This window comes from Heterodontus francisci, chromosome 43, assembly GCF_036365525.1.
Source record: "Heterodontus francisci isolate sHetFra1 chromosome 43, sHetFra1.hap1, whole genome shotgun sequence".
NCBI lineage: Eukaryota > Metazoa > Chordata > Chondrichthyes > Heterodontiformes > Heterodontidae > Heterodontus > Heterodontus francisci.
The window spans coordinates 25,383,535-25,406,862 of NC_090413.1; the positions used below are offsets into that span (position 1 = coordinate 25,383,535).

Sequence of the window (23,328 nt, forward strand, 5' to 3'; positions counted from 1 at the left end):
CCCACAAATAACAATGAGATAAAGACCAAATAAGCTATTTTAGGTCTTTTGTGGGATAATTATTGGCCACCAGGGAGAACTCCCATGCTGTTCTTTAAAATAGTGCCAGGGGATTGTTTATGTCACCTGAGAGGACAGAAAGGACCTCAGGCTGACATCTCATTTGTCAGATGGCACTTTTGACAGTGCAGCAATTCCTCAGTATAGTATTGGGAGTTTCAGCCGAGATGTTGTGCTCAAGTCTCTGGAGTGCGATTTAATCCCAAGACCTTTGGACTCGAGGCAAGAGTGCTACCTACTGAGCCACAGATTGTCTAGGTCTTCTCCATTGGGGTGAGGGGGGTTGTTTTGGGTCATGCATGGGATCGGACTGCGCTGTGATGTTGGAATCACCACCCAAAAGTGCCCTTAAGTGATTTCTCAGAAGGCCAACAGCACCTGTGGAAATATATCTCAGCAAGAGTCACCTCACCACCTCTGGAAACTGAGAAAGGCCAGCATGAAGCACATTCAGTATGTTCTGTTTTGTATTGTTAGGGGGATCGGGGTGAGAGAGGACACAGAGGCCCTCCAGGCAAGCCAGGCCCAAAGGTAAGTCATTTCAATGAGTCTGTTTATCCGTTTAATGAAGTGGGCGCTAAAATATATCTCGATAGTCTTTGATACTGTTTACAGGGAAGTAATGGGCAATAACTTTGTTCGTACATCAGTGGTTTACCTTTCCCATCTCCCGGAAACGTAATTTTAACATTTATTTTTGGGATGTAGGCATCGCTGGCTAGGACAGCATTTATTGCCCATCCCTAATTGCCCTTGAGAAGCTGGAGGTGATCTGCTTTCTTGAACCGCTGCAGTCCATGTGGGGTAGGTACACCCACAGTGCTGTTAGGAAGGGAGTTCCAGGATCTTGACCCAGCGACAGTGAAGGAACAGCGATATAGTTCCAAGTCAGGATGGTGTGTGGCTTGGAGGGGAACTTGCAGTTGGTGATGTTCCCATGTATCTGCTGCCCTTGCCCTTCTAGGTGGTAGAGGCTGCGGGTTTAGAATGTGCTGTCGAAGAGGCAAATGTGTATCTCTGTGAAATTGAGCTTTCCAGGGGATACTGATTGAACCCTTATTTGGATAGACCACCTGGTTTATTTCTTAAAGGGAAGGAATGTATTTTCACATGGTAAATGTTTAATGCTGCCAATACTAATGATCAGCAATTAAGATTATTTTATAACTAGTTTTGAGGAGCTGAATTCTGGAAGTCACTAGTTGTACTGGTGGCATCATGATGGCTGTATGGTGGGAGGTTCAGTTGTGCAGTTTCCTAACCGTGCATTAAAATTGCGCCAACAGTCATTCACCCCATCCCTGTTTTTATCTGCGGAAGCTGGCTCTCCACTCTGTATATGGTCGCAAGACAGGTCGGCCACATGTACCTGAGATTGAGCCAGTGGCAATGTGAAGCCAACTGTTGGAATTGTGCAAAAATGGCTGAACATGTGAGTTGTGTGGCCTGCACTTGACCCTTCCCCACAGTGATGTTGACCTGTACTTGACAGGACGTTGGTGTGCGGCGCTGTGGATCAGATTCCTATTTTCCAACTGTGGAAAAGCCCGGTCTCTGCTTTTCCCGCTAGCGATGAACATCTAATATCTTTTGCTCTTCCGCAGGGAAATGCTGGCAGTGATGGCCCACATGGTGTACCAGGGGAAAAGGTAAGGCCTTGACTGCGAAAACATGTTCTCACCTGAGAAGGAATTGAATGCTGTGCACGGTTCTGGTCTCCATATTACGCAAAGGATATCGAGGCACTGGAGAATTATATCAGAACTGAGAGGTTATACCTATTAGGAAAGAGTGAACGAGCCAGGGTTCTTTGCTTCAGAAAAGCAAAAGCTGAGGGGTGACTTGATAGACGTCTTTAAAATTATGAAAGAGTTTGATAGAGTAGACATAAAGAAGATGTTTCCCACTTGGGGAGGATCGAGGGGCCATAAATATAAGAGCTCTCATCCCTTGGCAGTTCTTCGCAGATGAAGATTTTGGGAAGGTTGTAGTCATCGGTTGCAGGCCCACTGGTGGCTAGTCAGGCCTATCTGAGACCGGCAGATTCTCCCACAGCGGGTACAAGTGAAGGTGTAGTCGCTGCTGGGGGTAATTGGATCTATCCTTCTCCTCCTTTTCTCTTTCATGCTGGTTCTTCGCTCAGTCTCAGAGGTGTCTGTAGCCCTCCTAATGTAGCATCTCCAGGCATCACGATCTATGGTCTGCGCTTCCCACTGGCGATGGTCGATGTGGAACACAGAGAGGGCCTGCTTCAGGGAGTCCTTGAAACGTTTGCATGGGGCCCCTCTGTTCCTTTTACCCGTGATCAGCTCTCCATACAAAATGATCTTGGGCAGGCGACTGTCATCCACCCGGGCAAGGTGACCCGCCCAACGCAGTTGGCTTTGCAGGAGGATGACCTCAGTGCTGGTGATAAATATAAGATAGTCACTGATAAATCAGGAGAAACTTCTTTACCCAGAGAGTGGTGAGAATGTGGAACTCACTACCACAAGGTGTAGTTGAGGTGAATAACATAGATGTATTTAAGGGAAACTTACATAAGCACATGAAGGAGAAAGGAATAGAAGGACATGCTGATAGGGTAAGATGAAATAGTGTGGGAGGAGGCTCGTGTGGAGCATAGATACTGGCATAGATCAGTTGGGCCGAATGGCCCGTTTTTGTGCTGTAAATTCCGTGCAAGTCCAACGGAGCTTCCTCGAGTGAGTGTTGACAGGCTATGAGAGAAACTGAACACGTGGAGAAGTCCTTGTGTCTAAAACAAAAAGTGATGTATCTTGCATACAATAAATGAAATCTGCCACTGGTAGCCATTAAGTAACCAATGGACACTCTTAACTGTTGCAGTGTCTATTATACTTTTGCACTCACACAATGCAGCCACTGGACAAGATGGATCATTTGGAAACAAATACATGATTGAGTGCTGGATGAGGGAAATGGTTGATCAGAAGGCACTCATAACTCCCTCATTGTCAATCCCTAAGATCAGTCTGCTGGTTATAAAAAAGTATTCATTATCTACCCTCCCAGTGTAATGATACATAGGTTTGAGCGTGAGCATTTAGAGATGGTCCCTTAATATTTCCCACCAATTTTACAATTATATGGACCATGATTGAAGTCACTCAGTCTGCAAGCTGACTGTGAACTGCTAATGTAAAGTTAAACGTTAATAAAGCTTTGCCATCCAGTTTTGAGTTAGAAGGTACTCAGAGGTCTAGCACTGGTGGTACAAGGGGCTGAATGACCTCCCTCTGTATTGACCGTTCAGGGACAAGAGCAATGTACAGTACTATGTACCAGTGTCAGAAATACAGGAACTAGTTTTAAGTTTATTTGAGAGTTATCTTTAAAAAGAGGATAACTGTTTTCCCCTGTGTTGCGACTGCTCATACTTGCCTGCAACTCATTCCCTCAGAATGCATTTTGAAAGTGCAGGGCTCATTTCACGAGCTTTGTTTTTCCTCTGTCGTACTTGGCAGAAGTGTTGAGTGAATACTGGGAGTACGAAAACCAAGGATGTCCCCTCTCCACGTTTGAGGAATCCTTCTACTGTTTATTTCCGTCCCTGCCAAGCTGCCGTTACTCTAGGGCAGACATTCTGACATCAGGCCCACTTTAAAGTTGGAATCCACCTCCCATTCCCGTGGCTTTGCGCTCAGGCCGAGAATGAGGTCGGGCGTATTGTGGTTGAGTTGGAGGCCAGGGATTGAGGGCAGCCTCCAGCAGCCTAGGGCTGAGGAACATCAAGAGGTGGGATGTCCACAAGGCGAATAGTGGGAAAGGGTGGAGATGTTCATGGGAAGTACAAGGAGGGGAGACTGTCAGTCTGTGTTAGAGAAATAAGTTAGGACCAATTACTTTGCACAGCCAATGCAGCAAAGATGTAAAAGCCGGTTACAACAAGGAACTGTCATGGTGACAGCATCTTGCAGAAGAAATTGTGTCATCAGAAAAGTTAGAAACAATGAGAAAGTCCTGACAGGATCCCACCCTGAACCCATCAGAAAAACTGAGAATGCGCTTAAAGTTACGTCAATAGATATGGAATATGTCAAATATTTGTCATTGAATATATCAATAACATGTAAACTATATGGTGCATATATAGTACCTGGTTTGTATACTGTACACAGATACCATGCATATATAGTACATCATTGTACAATTATACAATACATTATAACATCGTCTGTTCTCAACAATGGTAACTATAAGTTGTGGTGTAGGAACTGTTTCCCCTGGGTGGAGACTCTAGGGACCATGGTCTCAGGATAATTGATCAGCCATTTAGGATTGAGATGAGGAGAAATTTCTTCACTGAGGGGTAATAATCTTTTGAATTTTCTATCCTGGAGGGTTAGGATGCTCAGTCATTGATTATATTCAAGGTTTATAGTCAAGGACTGATAGATTTTTTGGACAGTAGGGGAATCGAGGAATATGGGAGTAGGATGGAAAAGTGTTGAGGTAGAAGATCAGCCATGATCTTACTGAATGGCGGAGCAGGCTCAAGGGGCTGTTTGACCTACTGCTGCACCTATTTCTTATGTGCACTAATAAATCTCCACCATGATTCCTCACTCTACACAGTGTGCACTCTAAGATAGCAATGGACTAGTCAGGTGGGTGGGACAGTGACAAATGGAGTTCAGTCCGGAGAAGTGTGAGGGAGTGCACTTGGGGAGGGCTATTAAAGCAAGGGACTATGCAATAAATGGTAGGATACTGCAAACTGTAGGGGAGCAAAGGGACCTTGGAGTGCATGTTCACAGATCCCTGAAGGTGGCTGGACAGATAGATAATGTGGTCAATAAGGCATATCCGAGGTGTAGCATATAAGAGCAGTGAGGTTGTGCTGGAACTGTATTAAAAAAAACTGGCTCGGCCACAGCTGGAGTACTGCGAGCAGTTCTGTTCACCGCACTATAGGAAAGATGTGATTGCAGTAGAGAGGTTACAGAGGGGATTTACGAGGATGGTGCCTGGAATGAAGAATTTTAATGAAGAGGAAAGATTGGATAAGCTAGGGTTGTTTTCTTTGGCACAGAGGAGGCTGAGGTGAGACCTAGTTGAAGTGTATAAAATTATGATGGGTCTAGATAGAGTGGATAGGAAGGCACTATTCCCCTTGATTGAGGGATCCATAACCAGGGGGCATAGATTTAGGGTAAGGGGTAGGAGGTTTAGAAGGGATTTGAGGGGAAATCTTTTCACCCGGCGGGTGGTGGGGATCTGGAACTCATTGCCTGAAAGGATGGTAGAGGCAGAAATCTCATAACATTTAAAAAGTACTTGAAATGCCGTAACCTAGAAGGCTGTGGACCAAGAGATGGAAATTAGGATTTGGTTGTACGGCTGCTTGTCAGCTGGCACAGACACAATGGGCCGAATGGCCTCCTTCTGTGCTGTAAGTTTCTATGATCCTTTGTAAGTGTCAAAAGGAAAGAGTTTCCAAGTTGTAGGCTCTATGTAGGGAAGATTTTCAAACCGACTCTGATTTTATTCAATCTTTTCCTTAATGGGTTCAAAGTTTGAGATGAGCATTTGCTCAATTTGTATTTGTGACTTTTGAGCTAATTGTCGATGATTTCTGACCCCTGTGTTCTAAAATTTGTAACCTCATGCTGTTGCCATCAGCATTCAATTGATTTTTGCTGATCTGAGGTATTGCCGAGATATACAATAAATGACCAACGTACAGTTCTGACCAGTCGATGGCTTGAGATGATAGTCAATTGTGAGAAACCTGAACACCCTGTGGCATGTGTAGCTCCTTCTAGATAATGTGACCTCAGGTTCTAGGTCTGATTGGGCGAGTTACTTTAACTGTTCTACATTGCTTACAATCACAGCGAGCATTTTACTTCGCGAAAGCTCATGGTGGTCTTGTTTTTTCTCAGGGACCGCCAGGACCTCAGGGGCCGAATGGGTTTCCAGGACCCAAAGGACCTCCGGTGAGTAATGTTTCCTTGTTCCATTTTATTCGTGGGGTGGGGGCGGGGGCAGGGGAGGAGATTTTCAAGTTTGCTAGATTCCTGGTTGAGAGGCACGCCTGTGATTCCCAATCTAGAGGCTTTAATACAGTAGCTTCAGCATCAGTGAAGGATGAGTTTGGTGATCTTCGGCTGGGAGGTGATGGTTTCGAGAAGTGGTACTGAGGTGTCCGTGGGATGGGATATTCCGCCCTCTGCATCGAGGAGGATGCAAGGATTCTTTCATATTTGGGGAGAGTGAGGAGATCATACTTTTCCCAATTCTGTGTAGCCAGTGCCCTTTCTTAGTGTGGCGCTGTGTGACGCGGAGCACTGGGTGGCAGAGTAAGAGATGGGTTTGTGGAACTCTGGGTGAAATGATTGCCTCTGGGGTTAGGGATGGGGATGTGGAACCACCCAGGGCTGCGCTACAATGTTTTCTATCGCAAGTTCTGCAATTATTTTGGTTGAGGTTGAGGAAGGAGATGGTTGGCTGGGAATGCTATCTCTGGGGTGGGTAGGAAGGGGAGCTGTGCAATAGAACAAGTAACGAAACACAAACATAAACCAACTTTAAGAGGGAGTCTTGCCACTAACTCTTTTTACAGCTTTGGCCAAGCGTTCAGGCTGTTCAAAGGCAAAACGGAATGAAAAATCACAAACCAATTTGAAGAGCCAATGTAAAAACCTGATTAAACCAAAAAAGGAACTTTTGGAATAAAATTTGTAAATGAGACGGGCACAAACACTTTGACAAACAGGCCTGAGATATGTTAAAATTGTTAAACTAAATGAATGAATCTTTAAAGACCTATATGTCAGCTTAATCCGTGGGACTACATTAGAATGTATTTCAAATAAATCTATATCCTCCATTCTCTTCCACAATTACATGGCTTTTGTGTGACCTTGCTGAAAGCTTATAAACCACTTCATGACCCAACTCTACCCGAACCAATAAGGATGAGCAATGGGTTTGAGATAATTATCAAGAATGAGTGAACAGGCTGAGGAGCTGCCAGAAGTCGTTAAAATTATGAGAGGGTTTGATAGGCTAGACATGGAGAAAATGTTTCCACTTGTAGTGGGAGTCCAAAACTAGGGACCATAAGTATAAGTCACTAATAAATCCAATAAGGAATTCAAGAGAAACTTTGTTAGCCAGAGAGTGGCGAGAATGTGGAACTTGCTACCACATGGTGTAGTTCAGGCGAATAGCGTTGATATATTTAAGGGGAAACTAGATAAACACATGAGGGAGAAAGGGATAGCAGATTGGGCTGATAGGGGAGATGAAGGGGGGTTGTGGGTTGTGTGGAGTATAAACATTGGCATGGATTAGTCGGGCCAAATGGCCTGTTCCGTGCTGTAGAGCCAATATAATCCTTATGGGATGAGCTAGGAGTGTTGGTAATGTCCTCTCCCTCTGTCAAAATGCTTCTCCACAAAGACCTTTTCTGCAGGGGCAACTGTGATAGGATAGTTAATGTGCTGGAAAAGTAAGACAAACTGGACTTGAAGTGTCTTCTTCCCCACCTCAACTCATCTAGTGATCTGGAGAACAATGTAGAGTTAGACATTTGGGGTTGACATGCTCATGAATAATATGGAGGATATTGCTGAAAATAGAGACATTTTGTCAAAGCTTTTTGCCTTGCACTCATCAGGACAATTTGCAAGAATATCAATGTAGGGGAAAGCAACAGATTTATACTTTATGAGAAGAGAGTGCTGATTGATTGGCAAGTAAACTCTGATTGATAGAGGCGGTGCCATGGAGAATGCACCAGTTTATGGTGACTGCCAGTTAACTGCCAAGCTTTGTTTGAAATTTAAACCAGGCAGCTCGACTCTGATTAGTCAAGGCATTGCTCTGAGGAATGAACCATTTGCCAACCATTCAGCACTCCCTTCTCATAGAGTATAAATTTGTTGCTTTCCCTTACATTGGTATTCTTGCGGATTGTCCTGACGAGTGCAAGATGAAAAGCTTCGACAAAATGTCTCTCTATTTTCAGCAATACTCAAGTTCTATACTACCAAACGACTATATAAAGGATATTGCTTCATATTAATGATTGTTGTAATCTCTTCAGGGACCTGCTGGAAAGGATGGAATACCAGGGCACCCAGGGCAACGTGGCGAACCTGTAAGTCTCACCTTTGTAAAGTACTGTTTTTATAAGCCACATGAGATATCCTTGGAACCACAAGGACCAAAAGCAGGGGGTTTTCCTACCCACTGATCTCCACATCGTGGAGGACAAATCACAGAGCCCAGTGCTCATGGAAGCTCATCAGTGCTTGTACAGATGGCTAAGCATCTTCTGCCCATGTCTTGAGAAGATGGCAGTCTTCATGTTGCCAGGTCCTTCTATGCCCTGAGGCCTGGTGCTGTTGCTAGAGCAAAGATGTGTCACTGAGGTCGAGAGGCTAGCACTGGTTAATTTGTGCTGTGTATTTTTTTATATATATTAATTAACTCTGTTCAACAAGGCCAGGTTTAGAATGATGGTTCAGGCACCTGTCATCTTGTTGCCATCTCCATTCATTTCTCCAGGAAGTGAGAAAGCAAACCCTTGAGGCCTCTTTTCTAGTTGAGTACCCCTTTAGGACTAATATTTACTGTTATTTTTGAGCCTCAGTTTAACTCTAGGTCATATTTTCCTTTCCATTTTTAAAATTTACTCCGCAGGGTTTCCAAGGCAAGACTGGTCCTCCAGGGCCTCCAGGAGTTGTTGGACCCCAGGTAAGCTCTGCAGCACCGAGACAGTGTTAAAAGTTCAGATAATTCCAGCAGGAATAATCCGGGTTAGATTGATGTGATTTTTGGAAATAGATGAGTTTAATTCGCTGGTGAGGGGACGGGGCAAGGTTGCAGTGAGTTAAACACCCACCCGTCACCTCTGAGAAATGTGTTTGAATCCATATGATGCTGAAATAAAGAACTCGACCAATCATCTTCAAGTTCTACAGCGCAAATACTTTCTGTATGAATGGGAGCAGATTGTCATAGCTGTAAGAGACTGGTAGCAGTTACAATGCCATCAAATCCAACGCACAATATATTAGAGTGAAAGAGTGTTAAGATTCCTCTTAGAAAATGGGAGTGTTAAGCTGGAGAGCTACATAGTCAGACTGCAGCACATAACATAATCGGACATCGGTGATTGGTGTGGTGTTAGGGCCCACATACCGCACATTCTGTTTTTAATACATTGTTAGATCTCCTAAGGGGATGTCACGGAAAGTCAGCACAAAGTATACTTCTCTCGGAGAGCGCAGGTGATGTTGTAGGTACAGAGATAGGGATCTGTAGCTCCATTTAGTGGGAGAAATGTACAACTGTGGGTGTGACTGTGTGACCGGTAGCTGATAATGAGAAAAGCCTATCGAGAAGCCACCTAGAGATGTGACTCAAATAAGAAAAGCGTGACATATGTAGAAAACATATTATCGACTTAAACGGACATCATAGCCATCAGTGAAGTTCCTGCAGCAAAAACATTTAACCTCCCTCAGGCTGTCCTTCAACTTTAATGAGTTTGTTCGATTTCGTCTCCGCATGTGCTGCAGCATCATGATACACCAATGCACATTCTATAGGTGGAGCTGTTTGATACAAGCAGTGTGTTCATATATTTTGAATTATATTTGGGGTGGCACAGTGGCGCAGTGGTTAGCACCACAACCTCACAGCTCCAGCGACCCAGGTTCGGTTCTGGGTGCTGCCTATGCGGAGTTTGCAAGTTCTCCCTGTGACTGCGTGGGTTTCCGCCGGGTGCTCCGGTTTCCTCCCACAGCCAAAGACTTGCAGGTTGATAGGTAAATTGGCCATTGTAAATTGCCCCTGGTGTAGGTAGGTGGTAGGAGAATTGAGGGGATGTGGTAGGAATATGGCATTAATGTAGGATTAGTATAAATGGGTGGTTGATGGTTGGCACAGACTCGGTGGGCCGAAGGGCCTGTTTCAGTGCTGCATCACTCTATGATTCTATATTTGCAGGCTGTAAGAAAGCTCAGTAAATTGAGTTCAGATATAAAATAAGTGTCAGCTGTGGCTCAGTGGATCACCCTGTTGCCTCTGAGTCGGAGGGTTGTGGGTTCAAATCCCACTCCAGGACTTGAGCACAAATCCTAGGCTGACACTTCCAGTGAGGGAGTGCTGCACTGTCAGAGGTGCTGTCTTTTGAATGAGGCATTAAATCGAGGTCCTGCCAGTCCTGTGGATGTAAAATTTCAAAGAAGGACACGGAATTCTTCCTGGTTTCCAATACGTATCCCTCAATCAACATCACAAAACAGACTGGCTTCCTTTGTGGGATCTTGCTGTGTGTAAATTGGCTGCCAGGTTTCCTACATTCCAACAGTGACTACACTTCAACACTCCTTCATTGGCTGTAAAGCACTTTGAGACAGAAAGGCGCTATATAAATGCAAGTCTATTTCTCTTTGTGTAATGACTCTTTTTTTCCCCACATATCTATTAGGGTTCCTCTGGTGACAGTGGTTCAATGGGAGAACGTGGACATCCTGGGGCTCCAGGCCCTCCAGGTGAACAAGGCATCCCAGGTACCGCTGGAAAGGAAGGGGCTAAGGTAGGCTCACTGATCGCGCTCTGCGATGCTCAGGACTTTCCAACTCCAGCTGCCCTAGTTGGTACTCTGGAAATCGGAAACCCTTTTGTAAATAATCCTTTCTCAGCTTGGCCAAAGTTAGTACGCTGAGCAAATCGTTCCCGTTCCATGAAGCTCGATTCTGTTCCCCCCCCCCACCCCACCCCGAAGTCCAGACACTGTCTGTTCTGTCCCAAACTTTCTTTGTCCAGGTCAACTGAAGCCAGTTGCAAGCGTGGCTCATCCTTTCAGACTGTGCCGCTCCGTACCAAAACAGTCAGTATGTTTAGCTGGAGGACCATTGGAGGGCTCACTCTTGCACATTCCGAAGGCTAACCAGTTATGCAGGCAGCATGTCTGAGGGTCAGAGCACGAGTTCTGTAGAGCAGCGTTGAGACTCTGGCGCGAAGGAGTCCCCTTCATGAGTGCGCGATCTCCACTGCCTACAAGCAAGGAACTCTCTCCTTTCCCCACACCCACTCTGATTGGCGATGGTCACTTCGGAAGCCAGGCTGGTGGCTATAGGGAAATTACAGCAGGCTTACACTCTCGATTGGGTCTATACAAACACACAAAAATGACAGGCAGGAAAGACCAGCTGATCCATCAAGCCTGGCCCACATCGTGATGGAATAAGGGAAAATATTGTTCAACCCTCCCTCAGGCAATTGAAACTTCATGAGATCACACAGACTAGGTGCTATCTGTTAAGACGGTTCGCTTTTACTTGATCCACTCAGGGAAAGTTTGAGATAATACAAAGAAATTGAATTTTGCTTCAGACAATTTTCTGGGAATTTTAATGCCCTTTTGTTTTCCTTCCAGGGAGACCCCGGTCCTTCCGGTTCTCCTGGTAAACCTGGTCCTGCTGGTTTACGGGGATTCGCAGGAACTCGAGGGCTACCAGGTGCACTGGTAAGTTCCTGGCAGACGCAGAGTGGTGACAGCAGACAGATTGTGCCCTAGGTTTTGCTGCAACTTTGATCCCGAGAAAGGTATTTATTGTAGGTTATCTGGACACTGGGCATGTAAACCTGGCACCCAGCTATCAGGTTAAGTTGGCAAGCATCCCAGTTAATGGCGCCAAAGACCAAGACACGTTATACAAATTCGAATTCACTTGAGACCCTTGTTTTTTGGCTCAGTTACAATGGAGGGCAGATTGTGGATGGTTTCAGAGTTAAGCTGATCTCTTGATGGCTGGGTAACTATGACCATCTTTGAATGCCTAATCCTGGATCTGTCTGGGCAGCCCAGGTGAGTTTCTATTGCAAGTAGAAGCTTGTGGGTTCTCATTGTGATATTGGATCGATTGTTGCAGCATTGCCCCATGATTCGTTGATGAATTCCAGGGCTTGTATTTAAAATGGCATCAGAGATGGGAGGTAGACTTAAACTCACTGCCACTGTATTGTGACAGTTATGTGATGAAATTGAATGGGAAGTGTTGACGTGACAATTTACAATGGCTAATGTTGACAAGAAGCACATTTGTGAACAGGAAGTGTGTGCCCTATGCAAGATTGCAAGATCTTTAATGGTTTGTCCAGATCAATGATTCGACCATTTTCAGAGGTTGGAACTGAATGAACTTTGAACTGCATTACTCAAGAAATTCCGGTCAACGTTCCCAATCTGATTTTCTTTTTGCTGGAAAAAAGCTGTTGTCCATTGTATCCTACAGCACAGAATCTTGCCATTCAGCCCAGCGTACATATGTCAGCTCTTTGAAAGAGCTACTCAATTAGTCCCACTTCCCCTGCTCTTCCCCCACAGTCCTACAAATTTTTCTCCTTCAATTATTTATCCAATTCCATTTTGAAAGTTATTAATGATTCTGCTTCCACCGTCCTTTCAGGCAGTGCATTCCAGATCGTAACAACTCACTGCGTAAAAACAAAAAATTCTCAAGTCACCTCTGGTTCATTTGTCAATTTCTTTAAGTCTGTATTGACGAGTTACTGACCCTTCTGTCACTGGAAACAGTTTCTTCTTATTTACTCTGTGAAAACCCTTCATCATTTTGAACCCCTCTATTAAATGACCTCTCACCTTCTCTGCTGCAAGGAGAACAACCCCAGGTTCTCCAGTCTCTCCATAAAACTGAAGCCCCTCATCCTGAGTACCATTCTGGTAAATCTCCTCTGCACCTAATCTGAGGTCTTGACATCCTTCCTAAAGTATGCTGCCCAGAATTGATAACAGTAATCTAGCTGAGGTCTAACCAGTGTTTGATAAAGGTTTAATTATTACTTCCTTGCTTTTGTACTCTGTATCTCTATTAATAAAGCCAAGAATCCAGTCTGCTTTTTTTTTTAAACCGCCTTTTCAACTTGTCCTGCCACCGTCAAAGATTTGTGTAATTCACCCCTTTTAAAATTGGACCATTTAGTTTTGAAACATATTTGTTGCTGATTTTTGTCTAGCTGCAAAATCACTGGTTTTTTCTTCCTGTCCTGCAGGGTACCCCTGGACTGAAAGGAGCAGAAGGCCCTATGGGTCCACCCGGTCCGACGGTAAGTGAGATTCATAGTCTAAAGTGTGTTGCACTGTGCTCTCATCCTTTTGGGATTCAACAGCACCAATCCACTGGTGACCAGAACTCATGACAATGCTTCAGAACTATTTGGGAGCAGTGTTTCCTCGCCTCAAATGACCTCGCTGTTGAAAGGACATATTGACCTTGGAAGGAGTGCATTGCAGATTTGCCAGAATGTTATCAGGGCTCCAAGGGTTAGAGGAAAGATTACATAAAACCAGGCTTGTAGTCCCTGGAATTTAGAAGGTTAGGGGACAATTTGATTGAGCTTTTTAGGATTTTGAAAGGAATTGATAGGGTCGATGGAGAGAAAGTTTTTCCGCTGGTGGGGAAGTCGAGGAGAAGAGGGCATAACCTCAAAATCAGAGCCAGACCACTCAGGAGAGAAGTTGGGAAGCACCTCTTCACACCAAGGATGATCAAAGTGTGAAACTCTCTGCAGTAGATGCTATATCAATTAATCATTTAAAATCTGAGTTTGATCAGGGAAATGGAGCCACGGCAAGAAGTTGGAATTGAGAGCTCAGTCGTGATCTCATTGAATGGCAAAGCAGGCTTGAGGGGCTGAATGGCCTCCTCCTGCTCCTATTGCTTATGCTTTTATGTCCATGCATTTCGTAACATGTACTAAAAACTCTTCACTGCCGCATTTGTCTAATGGCCAAAAGAAATTGACATTTTAAGTCTCAACCATTGACATAATTGTTTTAGGGAAGTAGGTGAAAGCTGTTGAATTTTGGTGTTCCCACTTACATGAATTTCTAGCAGCACTGCAGCCAAAGAAGTTGCAGAATCGATGGAATGCCTAGCGCGTTGGGTGACCTAACCCTTACTGTCTTTGTGCAGGGGTCTACAGGAGAACGTGGGCCAAATGGTCCTGCTGGTGCCATAGGACTACCAGGCCGACCCGGGAGTCCAGGTCCCCCAGGTCCGATTGGAGAGAAGGGAGCCCCTGTAAGTCTCGCCTTCTGCTTCTTAAAACAAACTAATCATTGTTAATGCTTAACGTGTTCCTTCTTGTCAGCAGGACAGTAGACAATGGAGAGGAGGGAGGATGCACCTTCTTGTTTTGTTTGTTTTAGAATAATTTGTTTCCGTCCAAGCTATTGATCATAAACAATTCTCATGCTTTGTGTCCATCAAGTTTCCATTTGCCTGATATAGCGTGTGCAGGCTTTACCTGTAGAGACATTCGAATTGCCTAAACCCGAAGATCTTCCTCATAGTTTGGCAAGAGTCAAAAATTAGACTTCACTGAGCTAAGTTTCAATGAACCTCAGCTGCCAAGAACAGGTCGACCATCCAGGCCCCATTGAGGAGCCAGGCTGGCTGGTATATATCCAGGTGGAATTACATTATTTAAAATAATTAAACTGAATTCCTGACCACCAGTGATAAACAGGATGGGCGACCCAGCGTTGTGCCACATGAAAGAGCTTTGTTTGTTTATCTGCAACTGAAAGATGTTTAAGTCATGAGCTTGCTAGTAAGACATTTCCATGCTTTTCATTGGCACTAGCATGAGGTAGGTCTTGTTTACATCGCTAATAAGTTCACCTACAGGTGGGCAAGGTACAGAAGCACTGGACGTAATGGACTGGACAGGTTAAACAAATCTCTTATTTACTGGTTTTCTTTCTTCCTTTATAGGGTGACAAAGGCCTTTTGGGTCCTGCAGGTGATGATGGGATTCAGGGTCCCATGGGTTTACCAGGCTCTAGTGGTCCTCAAGGCCCTCCAGGAGATGATGGGGACAAGGTACACTGATTTTTTCTTTTATTCATAATAGAATCACCCTACCCTGACATATTTCCTACCTAGCTGTGCTCAGTCTAGTGTCACCTTGCTCGCTTTACTAAGCTGTAGTTATGCGGCCACTTTTCTGTCATTGTTCAAGCAATTTTTCAGAGTTTGATAGCACCGGAGGAGAAGTGATGGCAATGTCTTGATTGCAGGACCACTAAAAGCACTGCCCAGGAGGAGATAGTCGGGTGCTTTTCCTTGTATGTTAGCAGTATCACTAGCCACTCAGACTCGGGCTGTTGAATTACTATTCACAGTCTCCTGCACCCATTATATTAAGATTCTCCTCTGAATATGGGCAGTTTCCTATTAGCCTTGACCCATCTTTAGAAAGTGAGTCCAGAAATCCTCCTGTATAACATCTAAATGTTGTGATGTGGGTTAAACTTGGAGCTTGCTTTACCAGTGCCAGTTGTTGCTGAGAGGCCAGAAATGCAGCCGTGACCTACAATTTGTCTATATTTGTACGAATGTGTGTTCGAGTTGACTGCTTTGTAAGAATGTTCTGTGTTGCTGCCCATCTTTGGTGCTGATGGTGCAGTGTTGTTCTTTACTCTCTACCAGTCATGTCTGTAAGTGTGTTTCCATCCCTCCTAGATCATCAGACGTAGAAGTGTCAGAAGGGGTTGGATTTAATTCCCTTCCCGCTCATTTTCCAAGCTATCTTCTCTTTTTGTTTTATGATCTTTGTAAATCTGCATGATCGAATAAAGAGAAACCACTTTTTTGAAATTTATAATGACTGTTTCTTGGCTAGACATGCTAGTTGACCCCACGCGCTGTTCTGCGTATTGCCCACGTGCGCCTCTGTGTATGCACGTGAACTTGTTATGTGTGTTTTATAGCTTTTGGCATGACATTATGTAATTACAAACATAGCCAACAGAGGGAGACCAGGACTGGAAGGAAGCTCTTGGCTTGAAAATCCAAGACCAACAATTTAATGCATGGTTACTTAATAAACTTAATAACAGCTGGTTGATCTGTATTAATCTTAATGAACAATTGACTTCAACTTTTTCAGAAAGCCGCATTTAACCAATATGAGTTTTAAATGGAGCGTTTAGTCGATTAGTTGATTCTATGCAATCCAGCCTATTTTACTTGCATTAAACAGAACCATTGGTTACTTCGTAGATTTCATCACTGTATACATAGTTAATGGCCGCCCGCAGCCCACCTTAGGGTGGCCATTCGTCCGGTCTTATACTGGATAGTCCAGTCTTCAGGTGGTCTGTTCCCTGTCTGGAACCTGATTTGAACTGGACACCTTGTTGTCTAGTATTTTTATTTTGAAGTGCCCAGCCTCTAGGGAAGCATTTAAGATCACAATTATTGGTCCTGCCTGGGCCTGCAAAAATCCGGCCCAGGGCCACCGTAGCGGCCCTGCAAAGATCCTCTCGGGCCTATCTGTGTGTCCGTCCTTATGATGCCCTCACGCGATGGCGCTCGCACCTTGATTAACATAGGCGTAGAGCCACACTGATGCACACTGCTCTTGAGTCGCTGCCTTGAGGAGAGACAAAACTCTCCATGTCTGTCTGTGCTTTGCTCCTATTCTTAGCCTGGATATTGCTGCCCATAAAATGGATTGGGTTACTAGGCAGGCACAACGCTTGCACAAACAGTTCCAGATTAAGACTTGATTTTATTTTTTAACCTGCTTTAGCTTTAGCTTACAAGCTCCCCAAGCTTAGCTTGCTCTAAGACACTGGGTTCATTATGTAAGGGATTGCCACTCATTGGAGCCAACGTTTGAATCAACAGTTACTATTAACTTATTCTAATTTTAAGAAGGTGCGCAAATGCGTGTGCGCGTGGGAACTTGGCAGGGGCGTCCAGTATTCTTGAGCTCCGAAAACTTCATCCTTGTTTTTGTTATCTCCAGACTCAAGTATTCCAGTGCTGTCCTGGTTAGCCTCTCAACTTCCATCCTCCATTAACTCTGATGAGCACAAAGTAATCCGCCACAAAAAAATATATGAAGTACTTGGGTTTGATCTAAATATATGCTGTTATCTTTTTTCAAGATAGGCCTTTGACTGGTTACTTTGCTCAGTTTTTACTTTTACGTGTTGGGGAGTTTAACTTGATTGCAATCAGTGGATCCGATTGACAAGGCTGCCTGGTACAGATCAAGTCAATTTAAGGCCTTTTAATTAAACATTAATGTTCGAGCCTGTGTAGGATTTTTAAAATTAATTTGCAGGTGGCTTGACAATAGGACCCCACCAGGATAGTGGGTGCTCGATTGGTTACGTAGAATTTACAGGGCGGAAGCAGGCTATTCGGCTCACCATGTTGATGCTAGTGCTTAACCTCCGCACGAGCCTCCTCACCCCCCTCTTCATCTATCAGCATATCCTGCCAGTCCTTTCTGCCTCCTGTGTTAATCTAGCCTCCCCTTAACTGCACCGATGCGATTTGTCCCAATCACTCCTGATGGTAGTGAGTTTCACATTCTAACCACTCAGGGTAAAGACATTTCTCCTGAATTAGACATATTAGAGACTACCTTGTATTTGTATCCTTTAGTCTTTGGTTCCCTCCCCAAAACATCTGGCGAGATTTTAACTCATTCAAAATCCACCCACTTGAACAGAGTTAAAATCGGGCCCATCTTTTCTACATCTGGATTGCTCTACAGAGGGCCAGCATGGACTTGATGAGCTGAATGGCCTTCTTCTGTGCCGTAATAATTACTCTATGACTCTGTACCTACTCTATCAAACTCTTTCATAATGTTAAAAATCACTATCAGGTCAAAGAAACCTATATGTTTCCCTTAAAAATTTTTACTGGATTAACATGCATTTTATATAGCTCAGTATGTCTTGGTTGAAAATGTTTTATCAAAAATATCTTTAATTACATAAAATTACATAGAATATACAGCACAGAAATAGGCCATTCAGCTCAAATGGTCAATGCTGATGTTTAGACTCCGCCCGAGTGCATGTATCATCTTGAGGATGTCTCAATGAAGCTACATTTTACTCACACAATAGGCACACTTAATCAGGCCCAGGGACCTCATGAATTGACTGCCTGAATTGACCGAGATAAATAGTAGTTTCTCTGTCACCAGTTCAACCCATTCAACGCCCAGTCATTGCCCAACCCATCTGATGTAAGTCTACTGGAGGTGTACGTGCGAGTGACTGAAATATGAACAGACTGTACATTAAAGTAGCTTAAATTGCCAAAGTGGGAGAGTACTGGAGTAGACAATGTTGTTGGTAAGACCAGGAATAGTCTGTTCTGAAAACCGCAGATTAATTTGCAGTGGTTCGGGCAGGTTGCTGCAGGCGAGATGAGGGATTACCTCAATTTGTCACGGTTCGCATCGATGGGCACAAACCCACTTACAAAGTGGTAGTGATAGGTTCCTGTCGCTCTAGTTTGTCAATCCTTTCCTGTTCTAGTTCCAAGTCAAGTTAATGATTGTTACCCCTCCCACTTCGATCCTCTTAGCATATATTGGTTGGGAGAGAGGTGGTGGGTCAGACTACAATTAGGGCAAAATGTATATAACCACAGTTGCCTTAGTAACTCTGCCACCCAAATCGCACATAGTGTCTCTAATGGAGTAGCACTTGCTATCCTCTGCTTTTCGTGACATTTATGTGAGAGCTTAAATATGAAATAATAGATTTAAATCCTGGCTACCTGCCAAGTGCCTTTCTTATTTTCAAACTGATGAGGACTTAAGTCATTGTGTAGGAAGTTGTTACTTGAAATGGGAAAAAATAGGGGATTGGAGGGGTGGGAAGGGGAGGAAAGGAGACCCCACAACAAGCAGAGGGCCACCCTCGTTTGAAAAAAGTATTTTCCAGCTTCCTTTTGTCAAAGCTTTCTTTAATTACATAAAATTACATAGAATATACAGCACAGAAATAGGCCATTCAGCTCAAATGGTCGATGCTGATGTTTAGACTCCGCCCGAGTGCATGTATCATCTTGAGGATGTCTCAATGAAGCTACATATTACTCACACAATAGGCACACTTAATCTGGCCCAGGGACCTCATGAATTGACTGCCTGGATTGACCGAGATAAATAGCAGTTTCTCTGTCACCAGTTCAACCCATTCAACGCCCAGTCATTGCTGTCTCTGATGTACATTTGTAAGCCTACCGGAGGTGTGCGTGCGACTGAACTATGCACAGACTGTACATTAAAGTGGCTTAAATTTCCAAAGTGGCAAAGTACTGGGGTAGACAATGTTGTTGGTGAATTTTGGGGGTCTACCCAATCTGAACCTTGCTTGCGGTGTGTGTGCAGGCTCCCACTGCCTGGCCACATTTGGGAATTTTGAGTGCTCCGAGGAGTTTGAATTCAGAACACCTACTGTTCTGCTGTCACTCCCTTCCCCACTCCCCCATGACAAAGGCGTGTTGCTCCTTGTACAAGGTTGGAAAAAGTTAATTTGCAGACAAGTCAAATCCTCTCCAAAGTATTCAGGTCAACCAGCTTGAGTGCGAATTGAGAGTTAACTATGGTTCAGTCAGTAGTGCTCTTGCCTGAGGGTTGTAAGTTTAAGTCTCACTTCAAAGACTTAAACACAAAATCTATGCTGTCATTCCCAGTGCAGTACTGAGGGAGTGCTGCACTCTGAGAGGTGCCGTCTCTCAGATGAGACATTAAACCACGGTCCTGTCTGCCCTCTCGGGTTGACCTTAAAGATCCCATGTCACTATTCTGAGAAGGGTAGGGGAGTTTTCCTTCCCGGTGTTCTGGCCAATATTTCTCCCACAACCAACATCACTAAAAAAGAGCTAATCTGGTCATATCACGTTGCTGGTTGTAGGAGCTTGCTGTCTGAAAATTCTCAGCTGTGTTTCCTACATTACAACAGTGACTACACTTCAAAAGCACGTCATTGACTGTAAAGGGCTTCGGGATGTCCTGAGGTTGTGAAAGGTGCGACAGAAATGCAAACACTTCCTTTAATTTGTGATTATTATATTACCGATAGCATTGTAGTGCAGCGGGAATGAGTTCAGGGGCGAGAAAGACAACTTGAGGAAGGACATCCAGAAATATTTCTTTACACAGGACGATGAACACCAGAAACCTGTTGTCGGGAAAGGCGATTGAGTTGAGAGCTCTGGGCTCAAGGGTTGATCGTCAAAATGGGCTGATAAAGAGCCTCTGTTTTCTGAACTAATTCTGCCGGGAGTTGAAATTCCCAGTAGCCCTTGGCTGCCGAACGACTAGGCAACTAAGTTTCAGTGTGGTTCCTAATTGTCCATCTTTTTAACAATATTGATGGGGCTGCATCAGGTGATTTACTACTCCCACTACAAAGCACCCCTGGCCAATGTGTCTGGAGCTGATGGAGCCATGACCCAACACATATACAGGTTACAAAGTGCCTTGATTGTTTGCTTGGCTTTGCTTTCTCACTAGAATGTTCTTTTTCTGTTTCTGCCTTACAGGGGGAATTGGGAAAACCAGGACAAAAAGGCAGCAAAGGGGACAAAGGAGAGTCGGTGAGTCAAGCCCCCCTCCAACTCTGTTAGACTTTAGGGGAAGGGTCCGTCATACTGTATTTGAGATTACATGCGGCCTGTTACCTCGGAGAGTGCCACCCGCTTGTTGCAGTGCTTTAGCTCAATGTTAATGAATCCATGTCACTTTTCGAAGAACGATGAGTTCTCCCTCTGGCTGCTCTAACATTCCTCATTGAAAACAGATTAGCTGCTCACTCATCTCGTTTCTGTTTGTGGTTTGCGAATGGGGCAGAATGGCTGATTTTGCCTATAGATGAGGTAGAACATAGAGAGAGAGAGATTTTATATATGTATGGAGAGATATGTGTAGAGAGGGATATTACAACAAATAAAGTGGGAATGATTCAGTTCAAAATTACAAACTGGTTGAATTTTTGAACGAAGATCCGCCATCATCGAAATCCCTGAATCATGTAATTTGGGATTATCATGAGCCTTCTGTTAATCTTGGTGATGAGACCATCCAGTTTTTCCTCAGTAGCAAGGTGACTGCTGAAACAGACCATGACTTACTGCATTGTTTAGAATCCTCGGGTTCAGCTGAATCAGGTCTCACTCAGAGTTCTTTGGATGCTGGAATGATTAGGAAGTTCAGAGGCGGCGTGAGGTATAAAGGATCTATTCCAATTTAATTCCCATTATTAATTCATCTTATTCTACATGTGACATCTTTTCTGTCCCCTTACAGGGTCCCCCAGGGCCCATAGGAATACAAGGTCCAATTGGACACCCTGGTCCTATCGTAAGTATCAATTGTGTTTGAATTTGTGTTCCTTTGTTGCTCAGCAAAGGGTCAATCCATGTTACAATTTCACATTCATTGTACCCCACATAGTGGGCCAATAGAGTGAGTGCTATGTACTGAGGTCAAGTGTCAAAGTGAAAGGTCAGAAAAACAGATCAGAGTTCTGTCACAAGTTGACATGGCCCATGAAAGCTGGAGTATTGAGAGGACTGGCGAATATAGGTCAAATTTCAGCTCAATATTTTCCAGGATGAATGTCTCAAAAAAGAAGCCAAATTTCAAACTGGATTGATTTGATTTCTAGTCACATGTGACTTTTCTTTGCTAGGGCCTTGTTTGTGGGGTGAGTGGAGGGCTGCTAAAGTTTGTTAAGGTGAAACATAAATGTCCTGGAACGGAACATGGTGCTGACAGTGTTGCACTAAGTTTCATGGTTTCACGAGGGTTGTCTCACTGAATTGAATTAACTCTGAGCAGCGCCTCATAGGAATCTGTACAGAACCTTTGCCTCTTGCATGCAAGAGTTCAGAAAGGTAACTCTTGTTATTCTGTACACCAGGGGACTGACAGATGGTGTAGAACCTGTGCGACAGGGGTACAATGCTTCCAAGGCACACCTTCTACTGGATTCACGGCTTTGAGATAGGTTTACAACGTAGGGGGAGAGAGAGAGAGAGATTTTGAGAATATGAAAGGCTTTCCTTAAAGGCATTACTTGTTCAGTTCTGGCCTGTTGAGGTTTTATGAGAACCACACTTGAACAAGTCAGGTTCAAATGTCACAGTCATGCTGTGCACATGTGTCATATATGTCCAAATATCCAGCTGGTTCAAGGTTGTAATGCATCTTAGAGGGGGGGGGGGGGTCAGTGGCATTCAGAGGGAAACCTTGAATCTCTCTATTTATCCCGTGTTCTATAAGCATGTTGAGTCTGCCACTTCATCACCTGTACTTTGTGTATATAGGGTTCTGATGGTACGCCAGGGCCAAGGGGGCATCAGGGAATGCGTGGACAGAAAGGTGACGATGGAATCCGTGGACTCCCAGGTACCTCCGGTCCTGTCGGACTTCAGGTAATTGAACTTTTAAGGCTGCGTTTAGTGACAGCACAGTTCCTGGCCAGACCAGAGTTGACTGGCCTTGGTTCCATAAAACCTTACCGGATAAAAGCAAAAGTGAGGGGGGCAAAGCTTACGGGGATGGGTGTGTCCTCAGAAATTGTAATGGGCAGATAATGAAGCCAGACACATGTCTAGGGGCAAACAGGTTGCACAAAAAATAATAAAAGAAATAGGCGAGGAGATTTGGGAATTAGAGGGGATCAGCAGATAAAGAGGAAAGAAGGTATAGTAAATTGAGAAGAACAGAGCGGAAAATTGCACAAGCTCTTAGACTGAGGAGCCGGGATTTTACAGAGTTTTCAATGTTGGGCTCCATGGTGGGGGGGTGATGGGGAGAGGCCGGAAGATCGTTCTGGCAGAGGCCCATCACGGAGCCTGACGCCAGGAAGGCTGGGCCTGATCTTCCCGGCAGAGAGGCTCCGTGGCGGACCCCACCCGCCCACGGCGACGGGATCCTGCTTACCATATGTAAATTAATTAAATGAATGCATTTAAATAAACTTACCTGCAGTCTTACGGTTGGGCCGCGATCTTCTGAGCAGCGGCCAGCACTCGCGCGCCTTCACTTTCCCGTCTGGGGAAAGCAGGCGCTACAGTGGTGGGGAAGGTGGGGGAGAATGAGATTTTTTAGTGCGGGAGGGGAAGCGGGGTCAAATCTACATCACTAGTGCAGGGGATGGTGGGAAGGAATGACCTGTGCACTTTTGTTGAATTCTAAAGGGGGTGCAGGAGCAGAGGGATCTAGATGTATATGTGCATAAGTCATTGAAGGTGGCAGGACAGGTTGAGAGTGCGGTTAATAAAGCATACAGTATCCGGGGATTTATTAATAAGGGCATAGAGTACAGGAGCGAGGAAGTTATGTTAAACTTGTATAAGATACTAGTTCGGCATCAGCTGGAGTATTGCGTCCAGTTCAGGGTGCCACACTTGCGGAAAGATGTGA

The 23,328-nt window shown here is 44.5% G+C and overlaps 1 protein-coding gene across 2 annotated transcripts in view; it reads left to right on the forward strand.

The window, feature by feature from the left end:
- Positions 1-23,328, forward strand: part of LOC137355733 (collagen alpha-1(XI) chain-like) — a 244,071-nt gene that overhangs the window by 165,801 nt on the left and 54,942 nt on the right. For both annotated transcript variants that reach the window (XM_068021204.1, XM_068021206.1), the window contains 13 exons: positions 538-591; positions 1,665-1,709; positions 5,970-6,023; positions 8,138-8,191; positions 8,737-8,790; positions 10,532-10,639; positions 11,483-11,572; positions 13,120-13,173; positions 14,043-14,150; positions 14,847-14,954; positions 20,442-20,495; positions 21,205-21,258; positions 22,227-22,334. In XM_068021204.1, the coding sequence (XP_067877305.1) occupies positions 538-591; positions 1,665-1,709; positions 5,970-6,023; positions 8,138-8,191; positions 8,737-8,790; positions 10,532-10,639; positions 11,483-11,572; positions 13,120-13,173; positions 14,043-14,150; positions 14,847-14,954; positions 20,442-20,495; positions 21,205-21,258; positions 22,227-22,334 (945 nt within the window). The remainder of the gene's footprint in view (positions 1-537; positions 592-1,664; positions 1,710-5,969; positions 6,024-8,137; positions 8,192-8,736; positions 8,791-10,531; positions 10,640-11,482; positions 11,573-13,119; positions 13,174-14,042; positions 14,151-14,846; positions 14,955-20,441; positions 20,496-21,204; positions 21,259-22,226; positions 22,335-23,328) is intronic.